The following is a 25,704-nucleotide window of genomic DNA, read 5'->3' as shown; positions in this document are numbered from 1 at the left end:
GGCAGAGAATTCCAGAGATTCACCACCCTCTGAGAGAAGAAGTTCCTCCTCAACTCTGTCCTAAACTGACCCCCCTTTATTTTGAGGCTGTGCCCTCTAGTTCTAGTTTCCTTTCTAAGTGGAAAGAATCTCTCCATCTCTACCCTATCCAGCCCCTTCATTATCTTATAGGTCTCTATAAGATCCCCCCTCAGCCTTCTAAATTCCAACGAATGCAAATACAAAAACTACGTAGAGCAGGTGCGCTGCTAACTGAAGTTAAAATAAGAGAAAAGCTAAAACAAATAAAGCAAAGGAAACAAAATAGTGCAGAAGGAGGCCATTCAGTCCATTGAGTCTGCACCAACCACAATCCCACCCAAACTCTATCCCCATGACCCCATGCATTTACCCTAGCTAGTCTGCTGACACTAAGGGGCAATTTAGCGTGGCCAATCCACCTAACCCCCATATCTTTGGACTGTGGGAGGAAACCGGAGCATCCGGAGGAAACCCACGCAGACATAGGGAGAACATACAGGCTCCACACAGACAGTGACCCAAGCCAGTAATCAAACCTGGGTCCTGGCGCTGTGAGGCAGCAGTGCTAACCACTGTGCCACCCATGGATGCCAAGATTATGGTGCAAAATCGTTGAACTCAATGTTAAGTCCAGAAGGCTGCAAAGGCATCGCCATATTGGATTGAATTGTTTCCCTGCTGTACAGACAATTATAGATAAACCAAGTTCAAATATCTTCCACTTATGGCGGTTTGCCACTCTGGTTTGGATCTTGAGTCTGTGGATGTTCAGTTGTTGAGTGTATTCAGGACTGAAATCAATAGATTTTGGGTATGAATTGATATGGGGATCGTGTGGGAAGATGGAGCTGAAGCAGTAGATAAACTGTGGAACGAATCATAGAAACCCTCCAGTGCAGAAGGAGGCCATTTGTCCCATCGAGTCTGCGCCGACCACAATCCCACCCCCATATCCCTACGTATTTACCCTGCTAATCCCTCTAACCTACGCATCCCAGGACACGAAGGGGCAATTTTAGCATGGCCAATCAACCTAACCCGCACGTCTTTGGACGGTGGGAGGAAACGGAGCACCCGGAGGAAACCCACGCAGACACGAGGAAAATATGCAAACTCCACACAGACAGTGACCTAAGCCGGGAATCGAACCCGGGACCCTGGAGCTGTGAAGCAGCAGTGCTAACCACTGTGCTACCGTGCCACCCGGTGGAACATGGTGGAGCATATTAAATAGGTGAATATCCATTTACTGAATTAAACAGCAGGAGACCTTCCAATGATTCCCAGCCGCTTTATTGTGGTACTATAGTTCAGCGCAGACACTGGTTTCCACTCTACCCTTCTCCCTGCCTAGAACCTCCTTACCGGGGGAAAACCCCAGCTCTTAAACACATGCTCCAATGAGCGTCACCTGCTCTCAATTCACTCTGAAGCAAGACGTGGTTTATTCTTAATTAGCATTTCTAACATTGTCAGAATAGGCTTAAAGGGACAAATGGTCATTTCTGTTCATTATGTTCGATTTCTAGTCCCACACTTGCATGTTTCCACTGTTCCTGACTGTGAAATACTGGCTGCTCCTACGTTTTGAAGCTTATTCTTATTGGCAAATTAAGCATCATGTCGACTCACAGAATCCCTACAGCGCAGAAGGAGGCCATTCAGCCCATGGAGTGCACCGACCACATCCCCCCCAGGCCCTATCCCCATAACCCCACACATTTACCCTGCTAATCCCCCTGGCACGAGGGTCAATTTAACACTGCTGAGTACAGAGGATCGGCCAGACTCTGGCTGGCAACTCAAGGTGGGCAAGACCCCTGATGCCCACATTAAATTCCTTCCAAAGTAATCATTAAGAATCATGCGCATGTCTTCTGCTTCTACGCACAGTTATCTTTTTAAATTGTCGGGATCAAATTTGGCTCAAAAATATTAGTGCGATTCAAATCCAGAGTGGCATTCCTACAATTAATTAGGGGCGGCACGGTGGCACAGTGGTTACCACTGCTGCCTCACAGCACCAGGAATCCAGGTTCGATTCCCGGCTCAGTTCACTGACTGTGCGGAGTTTGCTAGTCCTCACCATGTCTGAGTGGGTTTCCTCCGGGTGCTCCGGTTTCCTCCCACAGTCCAAAAATGTGTGTGTTAGGTTGATTAGCCATGCTAAATTGCCACTTTAGTGTCAGGGAGTTAGCGGGGTAAATGGATAGAGTTATGGGGAAAGGGCCTGGGTGGGATTGTGGTCGGTGCAGACCCGATGGGCCAAATGGCCTCCTTCTGCACTGTGGGGACTCTATGATTCTATAAACCCAATGTACTATCCATTGCTCCACAGACCTGAATGGCAGTGTGGACAGAGCTTTACTCTGTATTTAACCCTGTGCGGTACGTGTCCTGGGAGTGTTTGATGGGGACAGAGTAGAGCGAGCTTTACTCTGTATCTAACCCCGTGCTGTATCTGTCCTGGGAGTGTTTGATGGGGACAGTGTAGAGGGAGCTTTACTCTGTATCTAACCCCGTGCTGTACCTGTCCTGGGAGTGTTTGATGGGGACAGTGTAGAGAGAGCTTTACTCTGTATCTAACCCCGTGCTGTACCTGTCCTGGGAGTGTTTGATGGGGGCAGTGTAGAGGGAGCTTTACTCTGTATCTAACCCCGTGCTGTACCTGTCCTGGGAGAGTTGGATGGGGGCAGTGTAGAGGGAGCTTTACTCTGTATCTAACCCCGTGCTGTACCTGTCCTGGGAGTGTTTGATGGGGCAGTGTAGAGGGAGCTTTACTCTGTATCTAACCCTGTGCTGTACCTGTCCTGGGAGTGTTTGATGGGGACAGTGTAGAGAGAGCTTTACTCTGTATCTAACCCCATGCTGTACCTCTCCTGGGATTGTTTGATGGGGACAGTGTAGAGGGAGCATTACTCTGTATCTAACCCTGTGCTGTACCTGCCATGGGATTGTTTGATGGGGATAGAGTAGAGAGATTTTACTCTGTATCTAACCCCGTACTGTACTTGCTCTAGGAGTAACATTGATAGAATGGCAGTAGAGTCCATGAATTTGTGTATTGTGCTAACAGTTGGAAGACTGCTGTTGGAATTGAAAACCTGTGGAATAAGGCTATTTGTTGATAGTCCTTACTTGTTGGAACAATGGAGGATGGGCATTTATTTCTTTCCTGTCTGTTTTTTTTTTGCAGGTGCACTGGTGGACCAGGGTGTGTTTGAGGACCTGACACGGGAGCATCTTCCCCTCCTGTACGAGTGGATGCAGGAGCTGGGGGTTATCAGTACCATCTCTCTCTCCTGGTTCCTGACACTCTTCCTCAGTGTCATGCCATTTGAAAGTGCCGTGGTCGTGGTTGACTGCTTCTTCTACGAGGGGATCAAGGTTATTTTCCAGGTGTCTCTCGCTGTGCTGGAGGCTAACATGGAGAAGCTGTTGAATTGCTCTGACGAGGGGGAAGCCATGACCATTCTTGGCAGGTGATTGACTGTTTTGGTCTATATTTGGCCAGATCCAAACTAATTTGTATGCAGCGCGAATAGAATCATACACCTTTTTTTGTAGATTATTATGGTGCTGAGGGAAGCCATTTGGTCCATCTTGCTGGTGCCTGGATCTTTGAAAGAACTAACCAGTTAGTCCCATGTAGTGCTGCAAATATGCCCTCTTCAATACTTATCCAATTGTTTTTTAAAAGTTACGGTTGAATCTACTTCCAACACCCCTTCAGATAGTGCATTCCAAAGATTTTTTAGCATTGTGTTTGATAAGATATTGTAGATGGAACTTTACTCTGTATCTAACCCCGTGCTGTACCTGCCCTGGGAGTGTTAGATGGGAGACAGTATAGAGAAAGCTTTACCCTTTTATCTTGATGCTGACACTAGATTTGGAAATTGTTCAGTTCCTGAGTGCTAGACTTGAGTATAAAATGTTGGTTTCTGTGCTTGTGGAATAACCACTCCGTGAAATAAATTTACTTTTTCCCTAATTCAGGTACCTGGACAATGTTTGCAACAAGCAGAGTACATCACCGCCAATCCCACACCTGCATGCTTTACTCACCAATGGTGATGACATTCCACTGCAAATAGACATCTTTGAACTGATTAAGTCATCATATGAGGTGAGTAATTCTGTAATGAGGACCTCCCCTTGAATTCAATTGCTTACTCCTTCAGGACTGCTCCATTTTTCCTTCTCTTGAGGGGGTTGACTTTGTTGTGCAAGAATATTTGATGGGTCAATTGACTGAGGTTGGGATACCTCTTCCCCCTCTTGTTTTTCCCCTGGCTTCCCTCCTCCTTCAATGCCCAGCTTGTTAACTGATCTGCCAACACACAGGCCCATGACATTAGTGGGAGTTTGCTGTGCCATTGTAGGAGTGGAAGTTGCAGCTGCTGCAGGTTTCCCATTCCCCACACCATTTGAGTTGAACGGATCATTGTAAATGGTGTGTGGGGGGAGATGGTGGGGGGTGGGAATGTGAACCTAGTGTTTCTCTTCCCCCAACCCACTGACATTTCTGCTTCAAACAAGGGATTAGTCTTCAAGGGGATCTTGGGCCCTGAGATGCCTGGGGTTAAATTGCCAGAAATATTGCCTCTTAACCAATCCGACTCCAGGAACTTCAGAACTTTAGATTTCTTTGAAGCTTGGCTCCTGGTTGGAGACCCCAAAGTGTCTGATGCTGACCTTGTAAGAACATAAGAACATAAGGAGCAGGAGTAGGCCATCTAGCCCCTCGAGCCTGCCCCGCCATTCAATAAGATCATGGCTGATCTGAAGTGGATCATTTCCACTTACCCGCCTGATCCCCATAACCCCTAATTCCCTTACCGATCAGGAATCCATCTATCCGTGATTTAAACACATTCAACGAGGTAGCCTCCACCACCTCAGTGGGCAGAGAATTCCAGAGATTCACCACCCTCTGAGAGAAGTTCCTCCTCAACTCTGTCCTAAACTGACCCCCCTTTATTTTGAGGCTGTGCCCTCTAGTTCTAGCTTCCTGTTTAAGTGGAAAGAATCTCTCCACCTCTACCCTATCCAGCCCCTTCATTATCTTATAGGTCTCTATAAGATCCCCCCTCAGCCTTCTAAATTCCAACGAGTACAAACCCAATCTGCTCAGTCTCTCCTCATAATCAATCCAGATTGATACCTGGTATCATCTCTGGTATCAACCTGGTGAACCTTCTCTGCACTCCCTCCAAGGCCAATATATCCTTCCGCAAATAAGGGGACCAATACTGCACACAGTATTCCAGCTGCGGCCTCACCAATGTAAATCTCACTTCAGCTTGTGGCAGTGTCCTTGGGAGAGGAGAGAAAGGGTTGCAGTGGTGGGAAAATGGCAGTGGAATAACTGACTGAGATCAACTTTCTCAGGAGCCAATTTGTTCTTTCTATATGTAGAAATTTGGGTCGATCAGAGCAGATGCGATTGAACAGATGCGATTCAAGCAGAGACTGAAGGTCATACAGACGTTGGAGGACACAGCCAAACGGAGTGTGGTAAGAGAAATAGTCGCACCACAGCCCTGAAGACAACTGGTCAGCCTCACAATGTCCATGTTACAAAAAGGACATTGACGCATTGGGGGGGTTTTTTTGTTCACTCGTGGTGTGATTTCACAAGCAAAACCAACATTTGAGATTGAAGACCAATTCAGTTAAGATCCCTACGCTGTGGCAAAAATATAGGGGGGGAATTCTCCCGCCCCACCCACCGCGGGAATCGTGGCAGGCAGGGGTCAGACCACGCAAAGGTCCATTGACCTCGGATGGGATTCTCCGGTTTTGGGGTGAGCACGGCTGGAGAATCCCACCCATAATTTCGCTAACAAATGGCTGTACTCTTCTGACTCCACATTTGGACAGTTGCCACTGTTTTTGATCATGGGGCATGAATTACACATGAGGACAGTGTGGTTGACTCTTAACTGCTCTCTGAAATATGGCCTAGCAAGGCACTCAGTTCAAGGGCAAGTTGGGATGGGCGATAAATGCCGGCCAGTCAGCGATGCCCAGATCCCATGAATGAATTTTTTTAAAAGTTTTTGTTTATTTGTCCCTACCCAGCCCACAACTCTCTACTGTTGCCCTGAGGCACCTCTGTCAGTTCAGCACTCCCTCAGTACTGCGCTGGAGTGTTGGTCTGGATTTTGTGCTCAAATGTCTGAAGACAGACTTGAATCACAACCTCTGACTCCAAGGCGTTGTGGCTACATCTGACCCTCAGTAACTTGGGTTTGATACATTTTCTGCACTGTCCTCTCATGTCTGAATCACAGTTTCTGTGCTCTTTCAGAAAACCACTGGGGAAGGTTGGAACTGAAGCCTCATCTTTGTTAACTTTCATTAGTTTTTATTTACAGAGTTACATATTACACGCAGACATCTCCTAACCCAACAATCACACTTTCAGCCTGTGCTTATTGGTAGCTCTTTTGATCCAACCAGAGGTTGCTAAGTGTCCCTACAGCTGTGTCTATTTATCCTTCTTTTGTAAGCCCATTAGAAATGAAGTGCCGTATTTGAAAGAGTCGATATAAGAGAAACAGGGGCACAAGTGAATCCTCAGGTTAATGCCTACCAGCTGCACACAAATAAACACAGTATATATTTATACAATTAACATTCTGCGTTAGTATTTCACACAGTCAGATAGTATTTCTCGCCTGAATGAGATTCATGAGTTATTGCAAGAACGTGCTGAGTTTGATAGGAATCCACAGTCACCTAAATGTAGGCTTGTTTCTCACCTTGATTGACCAATTTTTCAATTCCAAATAATCCCTACAGTGCAGAGGAGGCCATTCAGCCCATCAAGTCTGCACCGACTCTCCAAATAAGCATCTCATCCAGGCCCACAACCCTGCCCTATCTCTGTAACTCTGCCATTTACCATGGCCAACCCACCTAACCTACACATCTTTGGACTGTGGAGGAGGAAACCTGAGCAGACATGGGGAGAACATGCAGATTCCACACACACACACAGTCACCTGAGGCTGGAATTGAACCTGGGTCCCAGATGTTGTGAAGCAGCAGTGCTAACTCCTATGCCACCGTGTTGGCCTGATTGACGGTGTTTGTTTCCAGGTGCGTGCTATCCTGACAGAAACGGCTTTCAGTATCGAGGAGCTGGAGGAACTCTATTTGCTTTTCAAGGTCAGTGGATATGTCCCACTTATTAAACACTCAAACTGGCTTTTATAAAATACTGGTTCGGCCTCAGTTGGAGTATCAGGGACCACTTTGAGCAGCGCACTTTTAGAAACATGTAGAACCTTAGGAACAGTACGTGGGGTGGAGAGCCAGTGGTGGTGGTGCTGTGGAGGTGGGGTACCAGAATGTTCCCGGGAATGATAAATGGATGGAAATGGAGTGGATAGGACTGTTATACTTGGAATGGAGAAGGATAACAGATAACGTTACATAGAAACATAGAAAAACTACAGCACAATACAGGCCCTTCAGCCCACAAAGTTGTGCTGAACATGTCCCTACCTTAGCGATTACTAGGCTTACCTATAACCCTCTATCTTACTAAGTTCCATGTACTTATCTAAAAGTCTTTTAAAAGACCCTATCGAATCCGCCTCCACCACCATTGCTGGCAGCCCATTCCACGCACCCACCACCCTCTGAGTGAAAAACTTACCCCTGACATCTCCTCTGTACCTATTCCCCAGTGCCTTAAACCTGTGTCCTCTTGTGGCAACCATTTCAGCCCTGGGAAAAAGCCTCTGACTATCCACTCGATCAATACCTCTCAACATCTTATACACCTCTATCAGGTCACCCCTCATCCTTCGTCTCTCCAAGGAGAAAAGGCCGAGCTCACTCAACCTATCCTCATAAGGCATGCTCCCCAACCCAGGCAACATCCTTGTAAATCTCCTCTGCACCCTTTCTCTGGCTTCCACATCCTTCCTGTAATGAGGCGACCAGAACTGAGCACAGTACTCCAAGTGTGGTCTGACCAGGGTCTTATATAGCTGCAACATTATCTCACGACTCCTAGACTCAATTCCTCAATTGATGAAGGCCAGTACACCATATGCCTTCTTAACCACAGCCTCAACCTGCACAGCTGCTTTGAGCGTCCTATGAACTCGGACCCCAAGGTCCTTCTGATCTTCCACTCTGCCAAGAGTCCTACCATTAATATTATATTCCGCCATCCTATTTGACCTGCCAAAATGAACCACCTTACACTTATCTGGGTTGAACTCCATCTGCCACTTCTCCGCCCAGTCTTGCATCCTATCAATGTCTCGTTAATCAAGACCTTGGGAACAGGAAGAGACCATTTAGTCCTTTGAGCCTTCTCCACCATTCAGTGAGATCATGGATGAGCTGTGATCGAACTCTAAGGGCGCAATCCTATCAGCCGTTCACGCCACGCTCTCGCTGTGACAAGGTTGGAGAATTTGGCGCCCAGCCAAATCTCTGTTCAATGCTGGCATTTACGGCCGTAACATTCTGGCCCATAGGCCTGCCTTGTTCAATATCCTTTAATAACTTTGGTTAACAGAAATCTACTACCTTAGGTTTTAACAGTAACAACTGATCAAGCATCAAATGCAGTTTGCAGAAGAGAGTTCCAAACTCCACCATCCCTTGAGTCAAGAACTGTTTCCTAATTTCACTCGTGAAAGTCTGGCCTCGAATGTTTAGACTATGGCCCCTCATCATAAATAACTGGATAGATTCTTGTGGGCAAGCGAATCAAACATTAAGAGTCAATTACTGGGGGCACAGGTTTAAGTTGCGAGGGGCAAGGTTTAAAGGAGATGAACGAGGAAAGTTTTTTACGCAGAGGGTGATGGATGCCTGGAACTCGCTGCCGGGGGAGGTAGTGGAAGCAGATACGATAGTGACTTTTAAGGGGCGTCTTGACAAATACATGAATAAGATGGGAATAGAAGGATATATATGATCCCTGGATGGGTAGAGGGTGTTAGTTCAGATGGGCAACATGGTCGGTGCAGGCTTGGAGGGCCGAAGGGCCTGTTCCTGTGCTGTAATTTTCTTTGTTCTGTGTTATTGGGGATAGGTGGGAATGTAGAGTTTGAAACACAAACAGAGCAGACATGATACTGAATGGCAGAGCAGGCCCAAGGGGGCTGAAAGGCCTACTGCTCCTAATTCATATGTTCATAGTGCTAAACTCCTCGGCTTAAGGGAATAGTTTCTCAGTGTCCCTTTCTGTTTCCCGAATATCTTAAGCATCTTGTGCAAATAACATCGTAATCTTCAAAATTGCAGGCAATACTGCCCTGGTTTATGTAAGAGCAAAGTGCTGTGGATGCTGGAAATCTGAAATAAAAAACAGAAAATGCTGTAAATACTCAGCAGTTCAGGCAGCAACTGTGGAGAGAGAAACAGAGCTGACAGTTTGGGTCTCATTAGCTGTTTCTTTTTACACATGCTGATGGACCTATTGAATATTTCCAGCATTTTGCGTCTCTAGTCCCAGCTTATGTCATCTCTCCTTATCCTGTAACCCTTGGAGCGCAGATGTCATCCTAAGGTGCAATGCCCAGAACTGCCCACGCTACTCCAGGTGTGGTCTAACCAGAGCTTTGTATCATTGAAGCATGGCTTCTGCTTCCTTGTATTCTATTCCTCCAGATGTAAAGATCAGCATTCACTGGTCTTTCTGATCACTTTCTGTGCCTGTTTGTAATATTTTAATGCTCAAAACATCTCAACTCCCAACTCTCTTTGAGCCACCACCATTTTGAGGCCTTCACCATCTGGAAAGACCACTGTCCTTTTTTAAGCCCAAAGAGGATATCCTCACATTTGCCAGAATTTGGAAAAACTGTAGCCATGATGTGGAGATGCCAGCATTGGACTGGGGTGGGCACAGTAAGAAGTCTCTCAACACCAGGTTAAAGTCCAACAGGTTTATTTAGTATCATGAACTTTCGGAGCGCTGCTCCTTCATTAGGTGAGTGGAAAAATTGTGGCAGGTGGATTTCATTCATTTAATCTATCAGTGGCAGGGATTTTCCGGTTGTGGCGGGATCCACACAGGAGATGCAGCGGGCCGGCTAGAGCTCCATTGACTTTTGACGGGGCTGGAAGATTCCAGCGGGGGGGGGAACAAGGGTGGGAAATCCCGGCCAGTATTTCCATAGTTGTATACTTCTATCCACTTTGCATGTGATGCTGCTCATATTTAGGGGTGAAGTTTCATGTTCCATCCGCCACTGGAATTGTAGCGGGCGAGGGGCGGACCATGAAAAGGTCCGTTGACCTCGGGTGGGATTTTCCGGTTTTGGGGTGAGCGCAGGTAGAAAATCCCGCCTTTTGTCTCATTGGCAAATTTGGATTTGTGACTTCCGATCCCATCATCTGGGTGGGATGCTAGTCGTCCTGGCAATTTAGAGTATAATCCCCATTATCCCTACTCTCTGTCTTCTTCTGTTCAGCTAGTTTTCTCATCCAGCTCAATGATACAAAGTTCTGGTTAGACCACACCTGGAGTAGCGTGGGCAGTTCCGGGCATTGCACCTTTGGAAGTGCAGCAGAGAATGACATCTGCGCTCCAAGGGTTACAGGATAAGGAGAGATGACATAAACTGGGACTAGAGACGCAAAATGCTGGAAAGATTCAATAGGACTTTCTACCTGCGCTCACCCCAAAACCGGAAAATCCCACCCGAGGTCAACGGACCTTTTCATGGTCCGCCCCTCGCCCGCTACAATTCCAGTGGCGGATGGAAGTCCATATAAATTAATTTCATAGACATTCTCTGTCCCACCTCCCTCCACCTATGTAATCTCCACAACCTGGAGACCTCTGCCCTCCTCCAATTCTGGCCACTTGCATATCTCCAATCTTAATCACTCCACAAGTGGTGGTCTTAACTTCAACTGCTGCCTGCATCCTAACCTCTGAAATTCCCTCCCTAAACCTTTACACTTTCTCTACCCCTCCTCCAAACCTATCCCTTTGGCTAAGTTTTTAAATTACTTATCCTAAGGTCCCTTTATGTGGGTTTTAATGTTGGGTAACACTCCTGTGATGCACCTTGGGATATTTTACTATATTAAAGCTGCTATGTAAATTAAAGTTGTTACATCCGTGGTATTTTCTTTCCCTTTCAGGCCAAGCACTTGATGAGTTGTTACTGGGGTGGGAGCAGCAGTGCAGCGGAGAGACACGACCTCAGCCAGCCATACTTGGAGCAGTATCGCATTGACGCAGAGCAGTTCCAGGAGCTCTTCATGGCTCTCTCACCGTGGACTTGTGGAGTGCATTCCCAGGTCCTCGCTGGGCGCATGTTCCGCCTCTTGGACCAAAACAAAGACTCACTCATCAGCTTCAAGGAATTTGTCACCGGGTTGAGTATGTGTTCACTTTCCATCCTCTCTTGAAGGTTCCTCAGGGAGCTGTCCTACAGAGACCCCCAAGCCACTTCCCAATAACTTACCGAGTGACTGTTCTCTGTGTGCGCGTCTCAAACCGGGAGCTCACAGTCTCCAGTGAAGGAGTTGACCATTCAGGGCTGAGATGAGAAATCCCTTCGCTCAGGGGGTCGAGTGTTTTTGGAATTCTGTAACCCAGAGAACTGTGGATAAGTCAATTTAGGATAGAGACTGAGAGATTTTAGGATAGAGATTGAGAGATTTTTAGACACTGCGGAATCATTGGATATGAGGATAAGGCAGTGAGTGGAGTTTGAAGTAGAAGCTTAGCTATGGTCTTATTAAATGGCAGAGCAGGCTTGCTTCTGGCCTCCTCCTATTATGTTCTCATGCGATTGATGGTAACTATTTGACTTTGTGAGGCAGAGGGAGACCTGATGCACTCAACCTGTTCGGGACAGGGTAAATGTGTATCTTCTTATTTGAGTGACAGTTGCGGCTCAAGACAGCACTCTCATCTTTGAGTCAGAAGGTTTGAGTCCACTCCAGAAATTTGAGTCCATAATCGGGGCTGAGACTCCCAGTGCCAGTACTGATGGAGTTCTACAGTGCATCTCGGTGCTACCTTTGAAAGTAAACGGAGGTTTCGTCAAATCTGTGGTGGTAAAAGATCTGGGTGGCACGCTGCCTCACAGCGCCAGGGACCCGGGTTCAATTCCTGGCTTGAGGTCACTGTCTGGGTGGAGTTTGCACGTTCTCCTCGTGTCTGTGTGGGTTTCCTCCGGGTGCTCCGGTTTCCTCCCAGAGACCAAAGATGTACGGGTTAGGTTGATTGGCCGTGCTAAATTGCCCCTTCATGTCAGGGGAACTAGCTAGGGTAAAATGCATGGGATTATGGGAATAGGGCCTGGGTGAGATTGTGGTCGGTGCAGACACAATGGGCCAAATGGCCTCCTTCTGCACTGTAAGGATTGTATGATTCTACCTATGATCCCACAGCTCTATTTGAGGACGAGCGGGGGAGTTCTCTCTCATGTCTTGGCCGACATTTGTCCCTCAACCAACATCTCGAAAACAAATGATTTTGGTTGATTGTAAGACTGGAGGAGATTCCAGAGATAGGAACAAGGCCGTGAGATTTTCAAACAAGGGCAAGATTTTTGAGATGAGGTGTTGCTGGAGCTGTGAAGTTTCTGTTGAAGGGGAAGCACGGACAAGTGCCAATTCCTATCCACGTATCTATAAATATATTAAAAACAATCAATGCAACAATCAGCTGATATTTGTAGAGCTTTGCAGAGTCTGAAGCATTTTGTTCCCTCTGAGATATCAGATCAGATAACCAGACTCTCCTCTGTCTGCCCATTGTAAGACACCGCACTAACATGAACAAGACTTATAATAGTAATAATTTGGAGATGTGGGTGTCACTCGCATGATCAGCATTTATTGCTCACCCCCTTGTTTCTCCTTGGTAGAAATCCTGTTACATTTTTACCAAACTCTGGTTAGGCTTCACCCAGAGTATTGCAGGCAGTTGGAGACACCACACTGTAAAGAGTCTAGAGGATGTTTACCAAGATGACACCACAGATGAGGGACTTCGGTTTATCAATTATCACTGTTGTTTGTGGGAGCTTGCAGTTTACAAACTGGCTTACCTTACAACAGTGACTGCACTTCTAAATTGCTTTGGGATGTTTGATGTCTGGAAAGGTGCTATAGAAATGCATTCCATCTATCTTCCAATTTGCTCTTCATATCAATAGGGTTCTTGACTGTTGAATATCACTGATTTACCAAGCATACAATAACTAAATAGAGACCTAACTGTGGCACTTGCAACAAAAGCTTGCGCGTTTTAGCCAGAAAATACATACATTTCTGAGGTTGGTACACAGACTGACTAGATTTTAATCCAATTCTAAAGTATCTGCTCCAACAACCACTTGTATATTTTTCTGTCACTTGCTCTTCTTCAAAATAGTGGCCGTAGGAAATTTTTTTTATTGACATCCACCAGAGGCAGAAGGTCTGATCTGAAAGATAGCAGACTGACAATGTGGCACCCCTTTAGTACTGCGCTGGATTCTCAGCCGAGATTTTGTGCCCGAGTCCCTGGAGTTAATTGTGACCAAATAAAGTGTGAGGTGATGGGCAGTTAAAGGTCTGACTTTGGTTTTATTCGCTAGGCGGAATGTACCACGGGGATCTCGTCGAGAAGCTGAAGCTGCTGTACAAACTGCACCTGCCACCAGGTAAGATCGATGAATTTACTCATGCACTCATCATCTGTATTCACCCTTCCTCTTTTACATTGCTTCATCCATATCGCAATGCAATGCTTTCCCAGTTTTCAGATCCCATTTGCAATGTATTGGTTGGATGTTTGTATTCAGGTCCAGAGGCATATGATAAGAACATAAGAACTAGGAGCAGGAGTAGGCCATCTGGCCCCTTGAGCCTGCTCCACCATTCAATAAGATCATGGCTGATCTTTTCGTGGACTCAGTTCCACTTACCCGCCCGCTCACCAAAATCCTTAATTCCTTTACTGTTCAAAAATGTATCTATCCTTGCCTTAAAAAGATTCAATGAGATAGTCTCAACTGCTTCACTGGGCAGGGAATTCCACAGATTCACAACCCTTTGTGTGAAGAAATTCCTCCTCAACTCAGTCCTAAATCTGCTCCCCCTTATTTTGAGGCCATGCCTCCTAGTTCTAGTTTCACCCGCCAGTGGAAACAACATCCCTGCTTCTATCTTATCTATTCCCTTCATAATCTTATATGTTTCTATAAGATCTCCCTTCATTCTTCTGAATTCCAATGAGTATAGTCATCCCAGTCTACTCAGTCTCTCCTCATAAGCCAACCCCCTCAACTCCAGGATCAACCTAATGAATCTTCTCTGTATCTTTAAGACAGATATTTGACTGTGGAAGGCACCATGGCTGAGTCTGATCCTGTTTGTTCCCAGCAGCAATTGTGACATAGGCAGCGCTGAGTGAAACGCTTTCACTCCAGAACTCTTGAGCGAGTTACCTCAGCTAAGATGGGAAAGAGCTGGCAATTGGACCTGGAGTCTTCCTGATGTGGCTCAGTACTAACAGCCCATCAGACCGTGGCGCATTGAGAAATTGAATTGGTTGGGGGTCTGCTGAACCAGGTGGTTGTTTTAGAAACCCCACTAGTTCTGTAACAGCCTTCAGGAAATGGGGTCTGACTCCCCTACACATGCTACATGGGTGCCTTCAGGGCAACTGGAGAAGGAGCTTTCCAAGTTCTTTGCATTAATTACTTGGTGAATGTACAGATTGTTTTGAAATCCCAGAGTTTTATAGAACATAGAACAGTACAGCACAGAACAGGCCCTTCAGCCCACGATGTTGTGCCGAGCGTTATCTGAAACCAAGATCAAGCTATCCCACTCCCTATCATCCTGGTGTGCTCCATGTGCTTATCCAATAACCCGATAATATGATACACTCTTTGCTGCACGCTAATCTCCAGCGTATGGTCACTACCCTGATTTGCAACCCAGTTTGACAGTTCCTGTTTCTTTTATAGCACTTTGGCCAGAGGAGGAATCAGCACTGGACGCTGCTCAATTCTTCACTGAAGATCCCTTCGCTGATGTGTCACATGGTACGTGTGTAATGTCTTTCCTTTGTTACACTTTTCACTAATTCTGCCTTTACTCCCTGAGAGATTAACTGGCAGTTCACACAAGCTAGTGGTTAGAATCATACAGCATAGAAGGATGCCTGTACTTGCTCTATGAATGCGCTGTCCCACATCCCCAACCTTTTCCCCATAACCTTCAAGTCCATGTGCAGTGCTTTTTAAAAATTCTTATCGGATCTTATTCAACTCAACTTTCAGATCGTGCGTCCCAGATTATAACAACCCTTCAGGGTGGCACAGTGATTAGCGCTGCTGCCTCACAGCACCAGAGACCCGGGTTCGATTCCCGGCTTGGGTCACTGTCTGTGTGGAGTTTGCACATTCTCCCCGTGTCTGCATGGGTTTCCTCCGGGTGCTCCAGTTTCCTCCCACAGTCCTAAGATGTGCAGGTTAGGTGGATTGGCCGTGCTAAATTGCCCTAATGTCAGGGGGACTAGCTAGGGCAAATGCATGGGGTTATGGGGATGTGGCCTGGGTGGGATTGTGGTCAGTGCAACTCAATGGGCCGAATGGCCTCCTTCTGCACTGTAGGATTCTAAGATTCTAAGATTCTCTATGCGAAAAATCCTGGGCTGCATTGTGCCCAAAAGTGGATATTCCAGTCACAGCACAAGAGTGTAACTGTTTAGAAAAACATCTTCTGCAAGAACAGACCAGACCAGTGATACAGGTTCTGCTTGGCGTTTACTATAATGCAGTATTGATGAAATTCTCATATGATGTCCAATTTTAACTGTGGAAAAACACCCAACAACAGGGCAGCACAGTGGCACAGCGGTTAGCACTGCTGCCTCACAGCGCCACGGACCTGGATTCGATTCCGGCCTTAGATGACCATGCGGAGTTTGTACACTCTCCTCATGTCTGCGTGGCTTTCCTCCGGATGCTCTGGTTTCCTCCCACTGTCCAAAGATGTGCAGGTTAGGTGGATTGGCCATGCTAAATTGCCCTTTAGTGTCCCAAGATATGTAGGTTAGGGGGATTAACGGGGTAAATGTGCACGCTTACAGGGATAGGGAGGGGTATGGGGTCTGGGTGGGATGCTCTTTGGAAGAGTCAGTGCAAACTTGATGGGCTGAATGGCCTCCTTCTGTAGGGATTCTACGGTTCTGACAAACACAGATTCTGTCCTTAATTTCAGTTGTGTTCTGAGCTGCAGTTTTCAGTGAAGTGGTGGAACCACTGGGATGAGAGAGGGCTATCAACCAGCTTATCCCACCATTCACCCAGATCATGACTGATCTGTTCTTCAACTCTTGTCTACCCAGCTTCATATATATCCTTTATCCGGGAACGATCTAGCAATCTCAGTCTTGAAAGCTCCAGTTGACCCCCACTATCTACAGCCTTTTGAGGGAGAATATTCCAGATTTCCACTATCCTTGATGTGGGAACATGCTTCCTGACTTCACTCCTGAATAGGCCACCTCTAATTTTAAGATTGTGGCCCTCTTGTCCTGGGTTCCTTCACCAGCGGAAATAGTTTTTCTCTGTCTACCTTGTTGAATTCCATCAGCATTTTAATGACATTGATCAAATCAGCTCGTTCATCTGAACTCCAGGTATTACAAGCTCATTTTACACAACCTTGCCCCTTTAATGATGAATAAACACTTATTACAATTTATTATCCAGACCCACCATAAGACCTTGGCTTCAGTGCTATATTTCCAAAAACTTTGAGTTACTAAAGCATCTAATTAAAGATTTTGAATCATAGAATCTTATAGTACAGAAGGTGTCTATTCAGCCCATCATCCCTGTGTTAGCTCTTTGAACAAGCAATTCAATTGGTGCCCCTCCCCAGCTAGCTTCTCACTTCAGTGCTGTTCTCATTTTGCATTTGACTTTTTCAATACTTAGAATCATATAGCGCAGAAGAGGCCCTTCAGCCCATCAAGTCTGTACTGACACATTAGAAACACCTGAACCCCCATCTAATCTTGTCTGCCGGTACTTGGCTTTGCACGATCAAATTCTCAGAATGAACTTTGCTACTTTTTGAAGGTGATAGAACAATAACTCCGGTGCTGATTTAGACAGTGGGGAATGGTGGTGATATATTTACTGCAGTATCTCGTGCAAGTTATGCTTCAGATGCACATTTCCTTAATGGTTCACATTTTGTAATGGGAACAACAGTGAAGCTATTGCTGCTCACTATTATTGAAGAGTAAAGCAAGCAGGAACTTCCAGCATACATGCAGATCAATGTTGTCTGCTCCTCTTGACAGTATCTCCCAGAAAATGGACACTGAAACATGTGAAATAGCATGAAGTTGATGTCCTTACTTAACAGATACCCGCTAAACTCCCCAGGGAAAGCTAGGTTCGTCCATTTCAGTAAGTTTCCAATGGCGTAATTAGTCTTAATCATTTCCAAACCACTCTGCCCCTGAAAATTAACCTCTAAAATTGAAGAGACTCATTCCTTCAGATTTTAGTTATTGTTGGAGATTTTGACGATTAAGAAAAGAGTTGGCACGGCTGGAAACCTGAACCTATAACAGCAAACGCACAACAGAACAGGTCTGCCAGAGGAAAGACAGGTTCGTCTTCCGAAAAAGGGTCGATAACCTCAAACGATCAACTCTCTTCCAACTTTCTGTCGCTTGTTCAATTGTGAATGATGTATGGAAGTGCAGTGGCTGTTTTATGAAGAGAGTTGCAATCATTAAACGTTGTTAAGATTCTTAACTCTGTCCCGCTTTTATCGGTAGACCTTTAAACTGCCTGTCACTTGTCTCCACCGCTCACCTCTAGTCTCTTTTCCTCTTTTCACAATATAGCAACATACCTCTTGTCAGACATGGATTTCCTCCTCAGCTATGGGGCTTCAGGTTTGTGAACAGAAGAATCTTGCTTGTTTTCTGTATTTTGATTTTCCAATCTCCCATCTTTTTTACCCCTGCCAATTTGTAGATTTAATTTCCAGTTGAGGTGTTCTGTTGGGCTTGCTTTGTATGTTGGGGTATGAAAGTTTGCAAAGTTTTAGTTCATTGAAAAGCCTTTTTTGGAGGACTTGCATTTATAAAGCGCCTTTCACATCCTCAGAATGTCCCATAGTGCTTCACAACCAATGAATTACTCGTCACTGTTGCAATCCAGGCATGATGTGGAGTTGTCGGCATTGGACTGGGGTAGGCACAGTAAGTAGTCTCACAACACCAGGTTAAAGTCCAACGGGTTTATTTGGTAGCACGAGCTTTCAGAGCATTGCCCCTTCATCAGGTGACTCACCTGATGAAGGGGCAACACTCCAAAAGGTCGTGCTACCAAATAAACCTGTTGGACTTTAACCTGGTGTTGTGAGACTACTTACTGTGCAATCCAGGCAGATATGGTAGCTGCTTTTCTCACAGCAAGGTGCCACAGACAGCACTGAGAGAAATGGCCAGCTAAACCTGTTTCGGTTGAGAGAGAAATATTGGCAATAACTGTGGAATTTGGGAGCTCATGTCCACAGATCACTAACAGTGAGTGAACAGGTACAAAATAAATATAAAAGCTAATGGTATTTTGGCCTTTATCTCATTGGGGGTGGAATGCAAAGTTGAGGGAGTAATGCTTCAGTTGTACAGGAGCCTTGGTCAGACACCATTTGGAGACCTGTGCAATGTTGACCCTGCCCGGGATGTTCACCAGATGATGCCAGGCCTAACAAGAGTTGAATTATACGTTTAAGTTGTGCCATAGAAGTGTTGATCTTCCCTGCTCAAGTACAAGAGCCCAGAAGGTCAAGAGAGAGAGAGACTGAGAGGTTCAGGGAAAGAATTTCAACTTTGGGGTCTCAATGGCTGAAGGCATTATTGCTAATGGTGGACCAAAGAGATGCGGACTGCCAGAGGTCAGAGTAGGAGGAATGTAGCAATCAAAGTAAAATGTAAAGTTTATTTATTGGTCAAAAGTAGGCTTACATTAACACTGCAATGAAGTTACTGTGAAAATCCCCTAGTTGCCACACTCCCGTGCCTGTTCGGGTACACTGAGGGAGAATTTAGCATGGCCAATGCACCCTAACCAGCACGTCTCAATCACGAAGGATTGTATGATAGGAGCACGTTAAAGAGGTGGTGAGAGGGTGAGACCATGGAAAGGCAGCCTACTTTCACCTATATCATAGAATGTTACAACACAAAGGGGAATGGGCCATTTGGCCCATCATGCCTCATTAAAGTTACCAAATTCACCCCTCTCCCTAGCTTTTTCCCTTCAAATAAATACACATGTTTCCTCATGTTGCCTCTGATTCTTTTGTCAAATATCGTAAATTAGTCTCCTCTTGTTGCCAATCCTTCTGCCAGTGGAAACAATTTATCCTTATTTATCAAAAACCTTCATGATTTTGAACACCTCTTCCAAATCTCCTCTTATCCTTCTTTGCTCTAGAGAGAATAACTTCCCCAGTCTCTCCATGTATTATCTCATCCCAGGTATCACTCTAGTTTATCACTTCTGCTGTCTATTTCAGACTTTCATATCCTTCCTAAAATATAGTGCCCAGACTCAAAGACAGCACTCCAGTTGGAGTTTCACCAGTCATTTGTACTCTATCTCCTACCTCCACCCCTCATTTGGCTCATCTGCTGCCGTAATGCATGCCCTTCTTCATTTATTCATTCACAGTGTGGGCATTGCTAACTAGGCCAGAATTCATTGCCCATTGCTAATTGCCCTTGAGAAGGTTGTGAGCTGCCTTCTTGAACCACTGCAGTCCATGTGGTGTAGGTACACCCAGAGTGCTGTTAGGGAGGGAATTCCAGGACTGTGACCCAGTGACAGTGAAGGAACAGCGATATATATTCCAATTCAATTTGGTGAGTGACTTGGAGGGGATCTTGCAGGTGGTGGTGTTCCCATGTGCCTGCTGCCCTTGTCCATCTAGGTGGTAGTGGTCATGGGTTTGGAAGATGCTGTCTAAGGAGCCTTGGTGAACTGCGACTGTGCATCAGTAGAAGAGGGAGTGAATATTGTGGAAAGGATTCCAATCAAGTAAGCTGCTTTGCCCTGGATGGTATCAAGCTTCATGAGAGTTGTTGGAGCTGCAGTCATCTAGCAAGTGGAGAGTATTCCATCACACTCCTGACCAGTGCCTTGTAGATGGTGGACAAGCTTTGGGATTTCTAGTCCCTGACCTGCTCTGGTAGCCACAGTATTTGCAAGGCTACTCCAGTTCAGTTTCTGGTCAATGGTAACTCCCAGGATGTTGATAGTGGGGATTCAGCAATGCCAATGCCATTGAATGTCAAGGGGCAACGGAGATTCTCCCTTGTTGGAGTTGGTCATTGCCTGGCACTTGTGTGGCACGAATGTTACTTGACACTTGTCAGCCACATTTGAGCATGGACTACTTCAGTGTCAGAGGAGCCGCGAATGGTACTGAGTATTGTATTATCAGCCGTGAACATCCCCAGTTCTGACCTTATGATGGAGGTAAAGTTCAGACTCAACTATTCTAATGATATCTTGGCTGGCCTCTCACCTTCAACCAGTAAACTTGAGCTCATTCCAAACTTCTGCTGCCTGTGGCTTAACTTGCATAAAGACCTGGTCATCCATCACGCCCTGTGCTACAATGGCTTCTGCTCTGGCAATGCCTCAATCTTAAAACTCTCATACTTGTTTTCAAATCCCCCCCTGGCATTAACCCTCCCTGCCTCTGTAATCCCCTCTAGCTCCACAGCTCTCGGGATAACTGTGTTTCACCATTGTTGGCCGTGCCTTCAGCTGTCTGGGCCCTAAGCTCTGGAATTCTCTCCTTAAACCTCTCCACCTCTCTGTCAAACTATCTTCCTTTGAGATTGACTTTCTGCACCAAACTTTTGGACCCCTGAGCTAATATTGCCTTAAGTGGCTCAGTGTCAAATTTTGCCTGATAACACTCCTGTGAAGCAACTTGGGACATCTTACCATGTTAAAGGCGCTATGTAGATGCAAATTGTTCTTCTGGAAGGTGATTGGGCTGACCCACCAGGTACATCCTTCCCAAAGCTCTGAGGAGCAAAGGAGAAAAGACAAATATTTACTCGCCTTAGCAGGTTTGCGGCATCGCTAGGAGATGGATGCCAATTGAGGGGTCTGTGTCACCTGTAGGAGGGAAAAAAAAAACCCTGTCACCTGAGCCTGGCTTCTCCCAGACTAATTCCATCTGAAACACCGGGAATAAATTTGTCAAAGGGTGATTAAATACAAAACAGGCAATGACTTCAGGGAGCAGAAAATCAGGTGCTAATCGATTCACTGTTGCTCATACTTCACCAGTTGGGTTCGCACCCCACTGTTTCCTGTGTAGTGGTAAATTTGAAACACAACATGATTTGCCTGGCTGCATTTCAGCATGGAAAAGATTCATTACTTCATTAAAACATAGAAGGATATAGCAGAGAAGGAAGCCATGTGGCCCATTGTGCTTGTGTCTGGCTCATTCAAAGACTGACCCAATCAGTCCAACTCCCTCCCCCTCTTTCCCCATAACTTTGCAATTTTTGGTTGGGGGGGGGGGGTTGAGTTCCCACGATTCTTTTGCCAATTATCTTAAATCTGCGTCCACTGCTTACTAACCCATCTGTCACTGAAGAGTTTCTCTGTAGCAAAACCCTTCATGCCTTTGAAAAAACCTCTACAAATTTCTCCTTGGCCTTCTCTGCCTCATTGAGAACAAATCCAGCTTCTCCAGTCAGTCCACGTAACAGAAGTCCTTCATTCCTGGGATCATTCTAATAAACCCTCTTTGCAACTTTTCCAAGGCCTTGACGGCTGTCTAGAAGTATGATTGATGCCCAGCATTGGCCACAGTATTTTAGCACAGAGCCAAACAGTGATTTTCCTCTTGTTCCAAACACCATTTCTTCCAGATGTGGCTACAGGAGGAGAGGCAAGTGGACAACAGGTACAAGAAGGTGCTGGAAACGGGAACATAAAGCAAAAGAAAGGTAACGCAAGAATGGATTTGCATCTATCTGCCACCTGAACTGTATCCTCAGGATAATTGCTAGCCATTTTTGTAATATTGTTTCATGGGACACTGGGCCAGCATTTATTGTCCATCCCTAGTTGGCCTTGGAAGGCAATTGAGAGTCAACCACATTGCTGTGGCTCTGGAGTCACATGTAGGCCAGACCAGGTAAGGACAGCGGATTTCCTTCCCTAAAGATCATTAGTGAACCAGATGGGTTTTTCCGACAATCGACAATGGTTTCATGGTCATCAGTAGATTCTTAATTCCAGATTTTTTTTATTGAATTCAAATTCCACCATCTGCCGTGGCGGGATTCAAACCCAGAACATTAGTTGAGTTTCTGGATTAATAGTTTAGTGATAATACCACTGGGCCATCGCCTCCCTTGAGGCGATAAATTATTGCCAATTTATTCCTAATTTCCCTTGAGAAGGTGGTGGTGAGCTGCCTCCTTGAACCGTTGCGGTCCATACGATATAGGTACATCCACAGATGAAGGGAATTCCCGGATTTTGGGGGGATGGTGGTGAAGTGATGGAAATTGGGTGGACGGATGTTGGAGGTTGGGGATGGGCAAGGTGGTGGGAGGCACGAGTTGGTGGGGGAGAATTCATTGCAGAGTTCAGCTCACAAGTATAGTTCATCCATGATAGATTTCCCATTGGAGAGAATTATCCCAGCTAAATAAGGAATTGTATCACTGCCCTGCCTCCGATTGTCATCTGTTATTGAAATGATACTGCAGCTGATCTGAAAAAACAAATGATTGAGCCAGGAGAGAAATATAGAAGTTGCCCATCATAAGAAAGCATTTCTGCAGTTGGAGTATCTGGCTGGTTTGTGGGTAATGCAGGGAATCTGTTTTATTCTGGTGAATGTTAACTGTTGTCCCAGTCATTAGGTAACAGAATGAGATTAGTTCTTCGGCCTGTAAACAAATAGGTTCAGCATTCAGTGCTCTCTTTTTAAGTAATCAATCATATCTCAACACAGATGAGAAGACTGGTTCCCAGGATTACAAATACCACCTGAGGTTATGGGCGCGTGAGAAGGAAAACCCAAAGGAGAACATCAAAGAGTTAACCAAAATGAACCAGGTACAAGGTCCAAAGGGCAAAGGCATGAGTTGTGTTTATATAGCATCCCAAATTGATTATTGATACAGCCAGTTAAATCATTTTGAAGTTCTGTCATTATGAAGCCAAATTTTACCGAAAAAGATCCCACAAATAAGAACAACTTAAAGGGGGCATTTCTGGATCTGGTTCTTGGGAATGAGGTGACCCAGGTGGATCAAGTGTCAGTCGGTGAAAATTTAAGGGATAGGGATCATTAGATGTAGGTTGTCTATGGAAAAGGGCAAGGATCAATCCAGAGTAAGAATAATTCACTGGGGAGGGAACCAATTTCACTGGGTAAGAAAGGATCTGATCCAGATAAATTGGAATCAAAGATTAGAAGGGAAAGCTGTAACTGAACAGTGGGCTGCCTTTAAAGAAGAGAAATTGAATTACAGTCAAGTTATATTCCTACAAAGGGGAAAGGTTGGGCAAACATATTCAGATCTCATTTAATGGCGACAGAGATTAAGATGAAGAAGCAGAAGTATGTTTGTGACAGATATCAGGGTGAATAATACCAGGCTGAATGTAGAAGGTTCAGATGGGAATTGCAAAAGCAAATAAGGGAAGCAAAGAGAGAGCATGAGAAGAGACTGGCAGCTAAAATAAAAGGCAATCCAAAACTCTTCTATCGGCATATAAATAGTGACATGGTGGTGAAGGAGGAGTGAGGCAAATCAGGAATCAAAAAGAGGATTTCCAGACAGAGGCTGAGGGCATGGTTAAATTAGTAGTTTGCATCTGTCTTTACCAAGGAAGAATGTGTTGCCCAGGTCATGGTGACGGAGGAGGTAGTTCAGAGACCGCAGTGGGGGCGGGAGGGTTTAAAATTGATAAGGAGGAAGTATTGGATGGACCAGCTGCACTTAAAAGTTGATGAGTCACCAGGACCAGCTGAGGTGCACCCTCTGATACTGAAGGAAGTTGTAGAGACTTGGGTCATAACTTTCTGATCTTCCTTAGACTCAGGGGTTGTGCCAGAGGGCTGAAGAATTGCAAATGTTATACTCTTGTTCAAAGAAGGGTATAAAATAAGCGCAGAAACTGCAGACCAGACAGTTCAACCTCGGTGGCAAGGCCCCCATGGGGAAATGTTTAGCAACGATAATTTGGGACACAATTAGTGGTCACTTGGACAAATGTGAGTTAATGAAAGAAAATCAGCACGGATTTAAGGACAAATGGTGTTTATCTCACTTGCTTGAGTTTTTTTTAAATGAGGACAACTCTTTTGATGTGATATTCACCGTGCCACACAACAGATTTGTGATGAAAGTTAGAACTTGTGGAATAAAAGGGACAGCAGCAAGATGGATATGAAATTGGAAACAGGGAGTGGTGAACAGTTGTTCTTTGAACTGGAGGAGGGTTTGTAATGGAGTTTCCCAGGGGTCGGTGCCAGGACCCTTGCTCTTCCTGCAATGACCCAAACCTTGGTGTACAGGACATCAAGTCAAGATGTGCAGATGATACAAAACTTAGGAGCATTATGAACCACGAGGGCAGTGTAGAACCTTCAGCGTGAAACACGCAGACAAGTTGGGGGTGAAATTCAATGTGGAGCAGTGTGAAGTGATTTGTTTTGGTAGGAAGAACACTGAAGTAATGTAAAATAAAGGGTATAATTCTAAAGAGCATGCAAGAGCAGAGGGGCCTGGGTGCATAAATCATTGATGGTGGCAGGACAGGTTGAGGTGTCCTGGACAGTCCTCGGCTTTATCAACTTGGGCATAGGGCACAAGAACAAGGAAGTGATGTTAAACCTGTATAAGTCACTGGTTCTGCCTCAACTGGAGTATTTATTGCATCCAGTTATGAGCACCACACTTCAGGACAGATGTGAAGCCCTCAGCGAGGATACAGAAAAGTAGGTTACAGAAAGTTATGTAGAAAGATTGGAGAAGTTGGGACTGTTTTCTTTTCAGAAGAGGAGGTTGAGAGGAGATTTGATCGACGTATTCAAGATCGTGAGGGGCCTGGACAGAGTAGATGAGGAGAAACTGTTCCCGTTGCTGAAAGGAGAACTAGAAGGTACAGGCTTAAAGGAATTGCTAAAAGAAGCAATAGTGATATGAGGAAAAATATTTTTACACAGTGAGTGTTAAGGTCTGAAATGTACTGTCTGAGGCAGTTTAAATTGAGGCCCTTTAAAGGGAATTAGATTATTATCTGAAAAGGGAAAGATTTGCTGGGCTATGCAGAAAAGACAGGGGTGTGGTACTAGATAAAGTGTCAGTGGGCCAGCACAGACACAATGGGCCAAGTGGCCTTTCTGAGCTGTAACCATTCTATGATTCTATTCCACTAATACACTGCCTTAAGTATAATGAAATGTCGCCAAGTTGCTTCACAGGTGTGTGATCCAACACAACTTGGCACCCCGCCACCTGAGCTATTGTTTAAAATGCTCACGGGGGGCTAATTACCTTCTGCTGTTCCTAATGTAACAGGTTTTGAGGGGCTGAATGGCCTCCCCCCTATTGTTCTCCTCAGTTTGTGTGTTTTCCTCTTCATTCTGGAGGAT

The 25,704-nt window shown here is 45.5% G+C and overlaps 1 protein-coding gene across 2 annotated transcripts in view; it reads left to right on the top strand.

The window, feature by feature from the left end:
• Nucleotides 1–25,704, top strand: part of tbc1d9b (TBC1 domain family member 9b) — a 58,558-nt gene that overhangs the window by 29,027 nt on the left and 3,827 nt on the right. The window contains exons 12-21 of one of the 2 annotated variants that reach the window (XM_078231796.1): nt 3,218–3,503; nt 4,021–4,150; nt 5,443–5,541; nt 7,132–7,200; nt 11,155–11,395; nt 13,608–13,673; nt 14,985–15,062; nt 17,891–17,941; nt 21,956–22,033; nt 23,053–23,156. In XM_078231796.1, coding sequence (XP_078087922.1) covers nt 3,218–3,503; nt 4,021–4,150; nt 5,443–5,541; nt 7,132–7,200; nt 11,155–11,395; nt 13,608–13,673; nt 14,985–15,062; nt 17,891–17,941; nt 21,956–22,033; nt 23,053–23,156 — 1,202 coding nt within the window. The remainder of the gene's footprint in view (nt 1–3,217; nt 3,504–4,020; nt 4,151–5,442; nt 5,542–7,131; nt 7,201–11,154; nt 11,396–13,607; nt 13,674–14,984; nt 15,063–17,890; nt 17,942–21,955; nt 22,034–23,052; nt 23,157–25,704) is intronic. The other variant, XM_078231797.1, reaches the window with a different exon arrangement.

The sequence above is a fragment of the Mustelus asterias genome, chromosome 16, assembly GCF_964213995.1.
Source record: "Mustelus asterias chromosome 16, sMusAst1.hap1.1, whole genome shotgun sequence".
Classification (NCBI taxonomy): Eukaryota; Metazoa; Chordata; class Chondrichthyes; order Carcharhiniformes; family Triakidae; genus Mustelus; species Mustelus asterias.
This window is presented reverse-complemented; position numbering and strand designations above follow the sequence as displayed.